The sequence below is a fragment of the Myotis brandtii genome, unplaced genomic scaffold (assembly GCF_000412655.1).
Source record: "Myotis brandtii unplaced genomic scaffold, ASM41265v1 scaffold208, whole genome shotgun sequence".
Taxonomy (NCBI): Eukaryota; Metazoa; Chordata; class Mammalia; order Chiroptera; family Vespertilionidae; genus Myotis; species Myotis brandtii.
In genome coordinates this window covers 3,291,928-3,305,293 of record NW_005357764.1, presented here as the reverse complement: position 1 = coordinate 3,305,293, position 13,366 = coordinate 3,291,928, and the positions used below count along the sequence as shown (strand labels likewise).

Sequence of the window (13,366 nt, the reverse complement as noted above, 5' to 3'; positions counted from 1 at the left end):
TCCGCCATTCAGTCAATTTGCATATTAGCCTTTTATAAGATAGGACTGTCTTTAACCCAGTGACTAGCTCTTTGGAACAGATGTAGAAAGAACTGCAGAAGTGTTTATTACTTTACTGTGATTTTCCCAAAAGGAAAGTAAAACAAAAAGTAAATTTTAAGGAATAAAGAATAGATTGGATATTTGAAAACAGAAATTAATAAAAGAATGTATACAGTAGTCTAGATCCTAGAGCCACATTAGAATCACTAATGTGGGAAGTTTTATGCATGCCATGCTATATGCCTCACCTGTAAGAGATTCTGGCCTAATAGGTCAGGGATGGGCTTCAGCATCAGAATTGTTCTAAGTTCCCCGGGGGATTCCACTGTGAGTCAGGGTAAAGAACCATAAGTCAGCACCTTCCCCCCATAGCAAAGCCTATCTTTCAAAAAGCAATTGCAATTGACTCTTTCCAATCAACGTTATTTTTCTCCTGTGAAGGGAAAAAGGGAATATGAACATCGTTAACTGGAATATATTAACAACAGTTAACAGATATACTGGAGTTATTATGTGTCAAGCATTATTTTAAGAGCTTCTAATACATTGACCTTTTTATTCCTCACAATGGCTCTGGAGAGTTGGCACAATTTTATGCCATTCTGCAAAAATAGCTAACAGTTGCATAATGCTTAACACTGCCACATATTATTCTGAATGCTGCTGTATACATGACTTGTTTAATCTTCACAAAATTTCTGTAAAGTACTGTTAATATATCCATTTGATAGAGACAAAACTAAGGCACAGAGAAAAATAACTTACGTAAGGCCATACAATTAGTGAATGACAGCTGGGATCTGAAGCCAGGTAGTTGTCTAGCTCCAGACTTAATTAAAAAACAAAATCCTAGTGCTCTGTGCTATATAACAGGCACAAAATATATTAATATGCAATTGGGTTTCTAAGCATGTCTTTATTTTTCTCCTCTTCAGAAGACAGTAATACAAACAAAGAGGAAGATGCTCATTTAAGAAAAGTGAAATAAGAATCATTTGACTTTAGGTCCGAGACAGGTAACACTCCTGGACCCAACTGGAGTTTTCATGACTTAGAATGAAAAGGAGTTAAAGATGATGAAGACAAGAAATCCAGTTCTCTACCCAGACCTGAAGGCAAGAGATTGATTCGAAGCCTGACTCCTCCTCCCTGTGAGCTCCATGAGGACAAGGAACTGGTGTGCCTGCACTGCGCATAGAAATTGCTGGGTAAATATATTTGAGCAAATGAAATCAGAAGATGTAAGATGACTGAATTCTAAGGTACACTATTTTTAATTTTTTAACACTGTTTTTCGTACTTCAAGATATTTATCATGTATGTTACATGTCCTTATTTCATAGAAAATTTAATTCTGTACAAGAGAACATTAGATGACTAAAATATATTATTTTTCATCAAAATGTTGGTCTTTCAATATTTTAACTTATGCATGCAAATTTTACCTTCAAATTAAATATATATAATAAAGTTAATAAATATATCATTATTCACAGACTTTACAGGATACTCATATAATTATTAAGTTTATGAAAACAAACATTTCTAATAATCAGCTCAATAGCCAGGCGACCACATTGCTAACTCAAGGCCAAGTCATTAGGCAGTCTCTTGGGCCTGACTGCTCCTCAGGTGGGGTGGCCATCTGTCCCTTTATCTGGTCTGATTCCTCCATTTGTAGCTGGTGCCTCTGCCTTCCTCTTGATTAGGAAAGCACAACCCTGACCTCCCCTTAGCCAATGACACCACAGCTGCACTCTGGGTTCTCACCAGAAAATAGGCATAACTCAACCTTCCCGTTGACCAACCTAATATACAACATTTGAGTGAGAACACCCCTGAAGGGCTCTCGGAAGAGTACTCTAAATTTTAAAATAAAACGAGCAAGGACGGTAACTGCATTGTCTCCAAGTAGAATTCCTCTTGTACAACTGCCCTTCTGTGTTACATACCAGGCCTACATTGAGGGGATATATAAGAAACACCCAAGAGAGCCATGCTATACCACTTACACCGAAGTGCTGCTAAGGATGGGAATCCTCAAAGCCATCTACTCTATAGCAAAAATTTCTCTCAGATTTCAGTATCATGGTGAGCTAGGGGTCTCCTTCATGTCAGGAAAACAGATGCCCAACATGTCTTTTACAATTTTTTTTCTTATTTTTCTGTTTTCCTCTTATTTCGTTACATTTTAATTTTATTTTATTGCACGTTATTTTTATTAATATGTATATTTCTTTAAACATCTCTTTTTGAGGTACTAGTATTCTATGAGTAAACAATTCTACAATAAAAATAAATGAAACTGAAAGGGATAATGAAAAGTTCAGATATCACTGACTGTGAAGAATGAGGGACATGACTTTCAAAATTATAAATGGTAAGTAAAGATTTCACAGTCTCAAAAAATTAAGACATTACTTCATTCATTCATTAGTTCCAAACAGTACCTGCTGAATTTTTTCAAAAATTATTTTGATTCAGTTAATTTAGAAATTTGTAACATACTTATTATACTATAAATATTCAACACCTTTGCGAGAAAGGGTAACATTAAGTGTTATGTCATGACTCAAACTGATTTATAGTTGGTGAAGCCTTCACTAGAGTATTGATTAATAGAGAGTAAATGAAGAGATCATTAGAATTCTGAGAAACTGCAACCCCTCAATATTAGATTACTTAGGTTTTTTTTAATAACCAAAAAATCAAATAATGACTTAAGACACTAATTTTTCAAATAATGATTTAAGACACTAATTTTTTTTATTTCCATGAAGTTTATGTTTAGCTCAAATACCTCATTGAAAGTTATATCTTTGTGCAAAGGAAATGACATGCTGTAATCAAAGTAAAATGTAGTATAGTTAAATGATAGTATAGATTTCTTTGTACGTTGAGCACTAATTCACTACGTAGAAAAGAGACTTACTGAAATAAATGTTTCTCAAAACAGCTTTTTGGCCCTGACCGGTGTGGCGGTGTGACTCAGTTGGTTGGGTGTTGTGTCATGCACTGAGTGAGGGATTGCTGGGTCAATTCCAGGTCATGGCACATACCCGGTTGTGGGCTCTATAACCTGGGGTGGGGGACTTGCAGCAGACAGTCAATCAACGTTACACTCTCACATCGATGTTTCTCTTTCTCTTTCCCTCTCCCTTCCTCTCTCTCTAAAAACCAGTTTTTAAAAAATCTTTTTTAAAAAAACAGCTTTTTGGAGACCAAGACAAAGAAAGTGGAAGTAGAAAATTGATTTGGGTTTTTTTTCAGAAAATTAGAATCCTGATGCTCAACTAAAGAGAAAGACTATCCAAGGTTTTTAAACTAATATGAATATTTATGGTATTATCGTGGAGCTTATTTCAAATTGCATAAAATCATTGTCCAAACTTAACGTGTTTCACAACTGTTGGAAATCATCTTGGAAAGCATATATTGTCACGATCTAGGGGATAAGGCATTGGTGAACAATGAAAATGAACTAACTAAGACTACAAAATATGGAAAAACCATACAGTGCTTCTTCTTCAACTCGAAATATAATTTTATTTTGTACAATGAAGGAAACAGTGTGGCAGAAAAGAAATTTCATAAAATCAATGCATGATGATTTCATCTGACAAGTTGAATGGGGGTGGGAAAGTAGGTGTGAGAAGCTTACTGCCTTTAGTAAAGTTAAAAACTAAATCAGAACCAAGAAAAGATTTTTTGAAAGACTAAATTTTAGATAAAAATTCCAAAGCTATACTTTCCCACAGATATTAATATGCCTCTTGGGCATATACCATGTTCATGATACAATAAAATCAGCATTACATAAGATGAAAGCCCATAATAGGAAGAAGCCACAGGATATGCAATAGCCCTATTAGAATGGCATGCATATTTAACCTTAATGTTATGAAGAACTTATATGTAGTTAAAATTTTTATGGTGCAAATCTCTGGTATTACAAGCCCAGGGAAACACTTCCCGAACATATCCTTTTGTGAAATAATGGAATTTTCTAGGGTGTTTATAGCCTTTAGGGGGCCAAGATTAGGCATAAGACAATCTGAATTTAAATCTTTAAGAAATCTAATAAAAAACTATTTAGTCATAAGAAATGGTTTCTTCAACCCATAGAGAAATATTTTCTTGTGAACATAAAGCTAAGTTTTCTTTGAAACAACATTTAATTAGGTGAAATAAAGATATATATTCTGTGGCTCCATTTAACTGTAAACATTAAAAAGATAAATTCAAACTATTCTAAATATGACTCTTAGATAGATGAAATGCAAAACTCCCTAATAGGGAAACGAATCCTTAAAATTAAAATTATTTTAATGCTTGAATAGAACAGATCCTACTAAAACAAAACAACAACAAAACAGAATTTCCAATTCTGCTAAGACACCAGCTGAAAATGGAGTTATATAAATAATTTTTTAGCAGTGGGGACTTTCTAGTTATTAGTAAAAAGATACTAATAAAAAGAAAGTACATATAACTATATTGTATGACATACTGATTCTAACAGTCAAGTTTGAAAAAATTATTCCTTCCCTAAATTATTTAAAATACACATCTCATTCCCACTGGAAAAAATCACTTCATTTTCTAGAGAATATTTTAATGAAATTTGCAACATGTGGATTATCTGGTTCAAAATATCAAGATTCTTATGCCTACCTGAACCACTTAAAATAAAGGCACAAGGAAAATTCAACATACAAAGAGTTAAAATAAACCTGGGAAGAGAATATTGTGGACAACAATAGGACATGAAGGGGACTAAAGACTGCTAAAGTCATCAAAACACAAAAACAAAAACCCTAAACCACTCATGTCCCTGCCAAACAACGTTTAAGAGCCATATGCAGCCTCCCAAGCTGCCAGATTGCAGCTCAGATAACTAGAAAAACAGTAGCCAAGATTGAGCTCAACCAAAATGTGAACTTAACCAGCAGTGGATGCCAATGAATTCTAACACTCACAGACTGAATAGAATAGAATAATTTTTCACAAACAGTTAGTAATTTTTACGGATACATCTTGAGGTATAAATGAGTATAACCGCAATCCATTGCATCTGTTGGTATTAACATCTGTCACATGTCCTTGAAAACTAGGTGTTTCCACCTCCAGGTAGGGAAGGGAGAATCTCAATTCTTTTTTTTTATTTTTTTATTTTATTGTTTAAAGTATTACAGATAGTAGTACATATGTCTCCTCCTCCGGCACATGCCCTCACCCCACCCTCTCAGTGTCTTGTGTCCATTGGTTATGCTTATATGCATGCATACAAGTCCTTCGGTTGGTCTCTTACCTCCCCCTGCGCCCCCTACCCTCAACACTCCCCAACCTTCCAGAGGCAGAGAAGCATGGAACAGACTGTCAAATTACAGTAGGAAGGGAGAATCTCAATTCTGACTCCAATGGCTTCAGGCTCACAAAGAACCAGTGGGTCTGAGGCTGATCAGCAGCCAAAGGCCTCCTTATTCGGAAGAGGTCAAGCCATTCCTGAGCCCTAAGTGTGATCTGGGTGCCATCCTGGGAGCTCTTGGAATGTCAGGGTTGGCCTGCCGTGAGCACATTAATTTACTGAGAACCTGATGAAAAGCAGTGCATATCAACAGGTATTTATGATTTATTTTATTTTTTTATCATTAAAGGCAAAGGGAAAAGAAGTGGTTGGAGTTGATGGAGAAGGAAACAGAGCAAGAGGCTAACAGGAAAGACAAATTTTCCCGGACCACCAGGGCCTTATTGTGAGAGCTAAAGCTATACATCATTTCCTGAGAAAACCGAGGAACTTCGAGGGGCGGTTCCAGCCGCCTTGAGAGACAAGTTACTGTGAGTTGACTGCAGAATGGGATTCTACTGACTTCTTTTTCTTCAGAAAATTCTAGAGAAACTCAGAAAACGGGCTATTGTTCCAGAAACTAATCTAGAAATCTACACAGTAATAATTTTTTATTGTAGAGTCTGATCTGTTTGATATTCTTTAATTATGTATATTAAGTAATTGCTTATTAAATAATATTTTCCACACCGTCCTCTTTTTTAAAAATATGTTCTTATTGATTTTAGAGAAAGAGGAAGGGGAGAGAGAGAGAGAAACATCCATGGACTGCCCCTGCACGCACCTGGATCGGGGACCAAACCGGCAAGCTGGGCTTTTGCCCAGACAGTTGTGCTGGCGACATTTCGATGTATGGAACAACACTCCAACCACCTGAGCCACACCAGCCAGGCTTCCACTCTATCGTCTTAAGATCAGTTATTAAATATGATGTTCAAAGGCTGAAGCAAATATTTGTAATGCATGTTTTAAACACTCTTCCATGTTTTCTAATAATGGATTCCTCGTACTTCTAAAATATTGAAACATACTGGTTTCTTTTTCTTTTTGCCAAAAAACCCTAAACTTGAATTTTTAACTAAAAAAAAAGTATTGTCTAACTCTTTTGCTATAGATGAACAACTAATCCATGTTATATATAACATAGTAAGTATATGATCTATTCAGCATTGTAGTAATAATAGCTAACATCTGACAATTTACTATGTGCCAGACACTATATTAAGGGTTTCACATGCGATAATTTATTTTACCATTTCACTTAATCTCCAAAATCAATGAGGTAAACGCTGTTATAATTTCCACTTTCAGTTCAATTAAACCAAGGCTCAGAGAAGTAACTTACAAAAGACAATGAAACTAGTAAGTAGTAGAATGATGACTCCAACCCAAATTCAAGTTTATATTTTCTTCTCTGAGTCTCTCTCTCTCTCTCTCTCAATATTGAGCTTAATTGTATATACAACACAGATAAAGCAGACTTCAACTGAACAGTAAAGAAGAATACTAGAAGATTCCTATGTTTATAAAATATATAATTTATATTCAAGAAAAGCTACATGATCTATGTATTTTAATATTTTTGTCCAATTCTTTCCTGTAAGATCTGAAAGTCTGTTCATCATCTTTTAAAAGATATAATTCCATCATGAATGTTTCATCTATTCAAATTCAAAAATCTTGAACATGTGTCCATAACAATGCTGTTACCTCTGCAAGAACTTTTATTCAGAAGAAAAGTCACAAAATCCTGAAATCCATGGAAGATATAGATAAAAGAAATTCAAAATTTTAAGCAAGTTCTGTCACAGATAGTTCTTTTAAAAGAAATATGGAAACAAAATTACTGATCAAGTTCATAACTTATTCTATTACCAGATGTGAAATCTCACCTTTACTCAGGATGCCAACCCGTAATGGAATAGATCAGTTTTTCCATAGAATATGAACACTAGAAAAGATGGGCATCATTTCAACTAACCTGAAATCCAAACAGGAAAGCCTTAATGTGGCTGTGCCCCAACTGACCTACTCAGGTGTTTCATAAATATAATACTCCTTGGTAATGAAATTTTCCATTATTCTTTTAAAGAAGACATTGAGACTTCATATAAAGATTAAATCAATGCCTCCTCTAAAATAAATATTGTTTAAGTTTCTCCTTTAAGTAGTGAAATTACAAAACAAAATAAATTCTATATAATTGCTTAGCAAAACTTAAAGTCAACATTCTGAAACAGTATTCCTTCAGAAAATAATATTTTCTATTGCTAGGAAAAAATGTAAAAGTGACTTTTTTCATACAGATTCTGAACTTAGTGATTGACAAGTATCAGACTAAAATTCAAAATGTATTGTGAAAAGTTAATAAAAAATATGGCAATCATAAAGTTACATTCTGTAAGAGTTGGAATCCCTTTTGTTTGTCTCTTCCTTTATATCAGTTAATGAAAAGATCTCAGTTTCCACTATTCTAACAGAGAGGACACACATCTATGATAACTCCCTTTCACTTTAACCAAAACAAATGCCCATGTTATAAATAAATCATTAAATAAATTCTTGAGCATAGAGGTAGGTCACTTGAGCATATTTTACTCTCTTGAAACATGAATGGGTAGACTGCTATGTAAGGGTTGTACCTTCATAACAGAATCAATGAAAACCAGAAGGGAGAGACACAATCAAAACCTCAGAGTATTTTATAAAACAAATCACTGCATGAAAACATGTTCAAAGTCCCTGCAAAAAGGTTTGTTAAAACTTTATATGTGATGTTAAGACAACAAAGTATCAAATAAAACAATAATTTTCCATCTTCATTTTTAAATATGAATGATTTCTTTTACTGATCCATTCAGAGTGAGTCTGCAAAATAATATCCACAAGTCAACAAAATCCACTATGTGTTTTCTATGTTGAGCATCTTTTTCTTTGCCTTTTAGTTAGTTTTATATTCCAGGACAAAAGACAGTTTTTTCATTGAGTTTATATTTTACCTATTTTTAAACTATAATGTGCTTGCATAAATTTTATTCTAAAAGTTAGTTGTAAGACAGTTTTATAAAAGAAAAAAACTTTTTTTCTTAGCAAAACAAATGAAGAATGTAATAATTTTAGGTTTGCATAGTACATATTCCAAATAACTACTTATCAAATAAATTTTACTTTCTGCAATAAATATAAGAACTATTTCTCCACAGTGTAAATACCACAAAACAGGGAAAAAAAGCAAATTTTACAAAAGTGGGATTAAACTTCTAAAAGAAAAATGAATGAGACTGTGTAATCTTGAGGTATAATGACTTCACAGGTAATACATATATTTTCATAAAATATTTGTTCTATACTAAGAGACATGAAAATCTGAAAAGTAAATGAGTTATCATTTACAAAGGTATGCACTGGGTAGTTAAAATATATTAAACTCCAAATACTTGAAAGCCAAATTATAGTGAAAACCTCAATACACTATTTGTGTTAAATCAATTTTTACTAAGGTTATCTTTCAGGAAAACTATCTTTTGTAAAAATTGTATTTAACTTAAAAACCAATTTCTGAAGGAAAAAAACCTCAGAGTATTTTACAAAACAAATCACTGCAATTAAACAACAGTTCACAGCTCAGGTTATTTTAGTAATAGTTGCTGTTCAGAAAACAAAATAAGGACAGATATAAATAACCTCTAGGGAACCAATCAAAGTATCAAGCAATTACTTAACATCTTCTAAAAACAGAACTACTTCTGTTTGTCTAGATAATTCATTTACTTTAAAATTTTGTGCACAGCAAAAGAAATCATCAACAAAACAAGAGAGCCCACTGCATGGGAGAACATATTTGCCAATGTTATATCAGATAAGGAGTTAATCTCAAAAATTTATAGGGAACACATACAATTTAACAAAAGGAAGATAAACAATCCAATCAAAAAATGGGCAAAGGACCTAAATAGACACTTTTCGAAAGAGGACATTCAGAAAGCCAAGAGACATATGAAAACATGCTCCAAGTCACTAATCATCCAAGAGATGCAAATCAAAACAACAATGAGGTACCATCTCACACCTGTCAGAATGGCTATTATCAACAAATCAACAAACGACAAGTGCTGGCAAGGATGTGGAGAAAGAGGAACCCTCATACACTGCTGGTGGGAATGCAGACTGGTGCAGCCACTATGGAAAACAGTACGGTGTGTCCTCAAAAAATTAAAAATGAAACTCCCATTTGACCCAGTAATCCCACTTCTAGGAATATATACCAAGAAATCAGAAACACCAATCAGAAAGAATATATGCACCCCTATGTTCATAGCAACACAATTTACAATAGCTAAGATTTGGAAACAGCCTAAGTACCCATCAGCAGATGAGTGGATTAAAAAATGGTGGTACATCTACTCAGTGGAACTCTTACCATTTGCAACAGCATGGATGGACCTGGAGAGCATTATTTCTAAGTGAAATAAGCCAGTTGGAGAAAGATAAATATCACATGATCTCACTCACTTGTGGAATATAATGAATAACATAAACTGATGAACAAAAGTAGATCCAAAGACATAGAAGCATGGAACAGACCATCAAACATCAGAGAAGGGTGTGAGGGGGGCGGGGGAGGAAATGTGATCAGCCAAAGGACTTGTATGCATGCAGATAAGCATAACCAATGGACACAGACACTAGGGAGGCGAGGGCATGTGCTGGGGGGTGGGAGTGGCTGGGGGGAAGTCAATGGGGGAAAAGGAGACATATGTAATACTTTGAACAATAAAGAATTTCTATTAAGAAGTAAATAAAAGTTTGTGAATAAATCTATCATAACTGATATATTATGAATTAACTTTTCTTAAACTTTGAAAAAAATACATGTTAAATTTCCACATGAAAATCTTCAAAGAAACTTCAGATTTTAACTGTTTGAAAAAACACACAACACAGATGAAATGACGTACCTAGCCAAAAAAACAACAACAAAGTACCAGGTGCTAAAAGCTACAGCCCAAGAGAATTAGTCCTCCTGTTAGAGACAGGAAATGGATACCCATGTATATAAACACCAATAGAGCAACTAAAAGGGGAGAGCATCTTCAGACCATATTTCTAGGCTGCTGAAGATGAGCAAACCTCAGATAGGCCTAGCTCGAATAAGGAAGCTATGCCCCACAATCACGCTGTTTCCATCACCAGCTGCTGCTATCATTTTCAAGCAAATGCAAAGATACAGACAGAACACACAGAATCATTGCCCAGGCTGTGAAGTGGCATGTACCTGCCATGTGTGAACATTTGCAAAACAGCTCAAGTCTTACCTCATAAGACCAGACACACTGAGTCCCACCAAACCGTCGAACACATCTTCCTACTTCCACATCTTCGTGAGTCGTGTACATTTCTCTGAGGCACTCACCAATGTGTGGCACCATCCTCCTGAGGACTTCTCGGCTGAAGATCATGCCAGGTCCTCCCATACAGAAGTTCTCCCCAGGCTCCAGGCCCAGCTTGCCGAGTTCTTCAATATTCCCCAGGCCAGTCTGGCCCAGGTAGAGGGGCTTGCTGCTATTCAGTGATCTAAGAAACTCTTCTAACTTGTCACCTACAAAGAGAAAGGCAACAATCATTCTTTTCCTAATTTCATAATCATTTATATGTACAAAGTAAGGGACAGAGCTTCCAATATTGTGTGTAAACTCCCCAAAAGTCTTAAACAAATGAAAAGAAGAAAAAAAGAAGAAAAACCTCTCTGAATGTTCTATTATTTTTTCAGAACTAATTTAAAGAATCAATCTTCTAGTCAAAGTCACTGAAAAACTTTAATAAGTCTAACAATCATCAGATTTTTAAAAAATTTTCATTTATTGATTTTTTTAGAAAGAGAGAGAGAGAAAAACACACATTGACTTGTTGTTCCACTTATTTATGCATCCATTGGTTGATTCTTCTATGTACCCCGACTGGGAATCAAGCCTGCAACCTTAGCATATGGGGAGGACACTTGAACCAACTGAGCTACCCAGCCAGGGGGAAACAATCATCAGATTTTTAAAGGTGAAATAATTAATGATAAGGAGAATAAAGAGGTTTCTTAGCATATTTGAAGTAATGATAAAATTCCCAGAAATATTAAATATTGATATTTAGCATTGACTGACAATATTAATATCCAATAATTTTTTTCTGGCAATTGATTCAGTTTAGTGTTTTGTCCTTAACTTTTCTTGAAATTTACCTTTGGAACTTTGGAAAGTGCCCTTTTAGAAAAATAAATAAATATTTAAATTAAAGAATAAAATTGGTTTACTTGTAGTTTGTTAAGTCATTAGGAAAAACTATTTAAAATCAACTAATACACTTCAAAAGCATTTATTAGCCTACAATAAACTGGAATAAGTAGTCACTTTCTTATATTCCCAATCAGCATCCTTACTAACATTTCTGGTGATCACAGCATTTGCGGTCATTATCTTGATCCCATGCCACGCCCCTTGCATCTCAATGAGTTTCAGCTATTATTGGGTTCTTAATACAAGATGCATTTCATTCTTAACAGAAATGGAAAGACGAAGGCATTTCAATGTTCTGAAGGGACAATCTTTTCAAAGCACTAAGAGAAATGCTTGTTTTTCCCTGAGCCCTGAGAAAGGTACTGCCTCCTGGACCAGGGGGGAGCAATGAGGCTACAAGTAGAGAGGCTCAAACTGAGGAAGGGCGGCCTCCCTTGTCCAAGAAGCTAGGAGACCTGAAACGCACAGGGGGACCTCCATGCCATACACTCTTCTCCTTCCCAGGCACCCCTCTCCCTCCTCGCCATCGGCTGGGCTGGAGAGATTTCCTCCAGCTCGCAGTAACTTCTCTCTGCTGAGTTTAGAAATCTCTGGCCAGAGCCGCCCACACTCGGGGTGAAGGACCGCGCCTCTTTAAAAAGCTGACAAAGTTTTCTCATGCTGTGGCTGTGGCTGCGCGTGGTCTGGGGCACTTCCAGCCTCTGCTTATCGCAGCAGCCAAGACGGTCTGGAAAGGGTCCATGCTGGTGTGTGCTAGCACAGCTTGGAGCTCCTAGGACCTAGGGTCTGGAAAATTCTCGGATGCTATGCCCTCCTCCCCCCCCTTGGGGACGGCTGGGTGCTGCGCGGTAGCGGCTGGAAGGCGCGTGGGGCGCTGGAGATGCTCAAGGACTCCCAGGGCGGGCGGGTCTTGCGAGAGGGAAGGAAACGCACAGAGGAGGGTCCGAGACAGGGAAGATGATTCCCTCGATCTCCCCAGTTCCGGAATTGCGCTCGATCCAGGTCAAACGACAAGGCAGGGGAACAAAGCAGGAACAGCGATCTCCATCCAGACTGGCTCTCGCCCGCGTCCGCAGCCTTCCCTTTCTCCACCGAGGACACGCCCCTCTGGGCTGCTTTGGGAACCGGCCACCACCCGGGCTTTGAGAGCCAGGCGGAGTGGGAACAGCCTTTGGTTGAACCCTAAGGTCCCGGTCCTCACCTCTCCCACACTGTGAAGAGGAGGGCTAAGCGCTGGGAGGGGACGAAAAAGCCAGAGTGAGGGAGGCGGATAAAGCCGGGTAGGTGTGAGGAGAACCCGAACCGCTAGAGAGGAAGAAGAGCGGACTAGGGATGGGAAGCGAATGCGAGGGGTGGGGTCGACGGGCTGGGGGCTGCAGGAGCCCAGGCCACGTGCTGGCAGAGCAGAGGCGCTGGGCAGGGGTCGGGGTTGGATGCAAAGAAAGGAGGTGGGCAGGCGGGGCAGCCGGCGCTGGGAGGTCACCTTTGATGTAGACGTCGTCGTCGGCGCGCATGAACCACTCATACTTGTCCAGGTAGTGGTCGTGCATGTACTTGATCATCATGAAGGACTTTTTCTGGGGAGGATAGGAGTCGTCCACCCCAGGCAGCTCGATGACAGGCAGGGGTGGCGGGGGCAGGCCGAGTCCGGCGTTGGGGGGCTGCTGGCTGGAAAAGAACTCCACGCGGC

The 13,366-nt window shown here is 37.2% G+C and overlaps 1 protein-coding gene across 1 annotated transcript in view; it reads right to left on the bottom strand.

Annotated features, from left to right (window-relative positions):
* CHSY3 (chondroitin sulfate synthase 3) overlaps positions 1-13,364 on the bottom strand; it is a gene marked incomplete at its 5' end in the record, with an annotated part of 235,405 nt that extends 222,041 nt beyond the window's left edge. Inside the window, 2 exons of the mRNA XM_005865613.2 lie at positions 10,705-10,988; positions 13,160-13,364. Coding sequence (XP_005865675.1) covers positions 10,705-10,988; positions 13,160-13,364 — 489 coding nt within the window. The remainder of the gene's footprint in view (positions 1-10,704; positions 10,989-13,159) is intronic.
* Between the last annotated feature and the right edge of the window lie 2 nt (positions 13,365-13,366).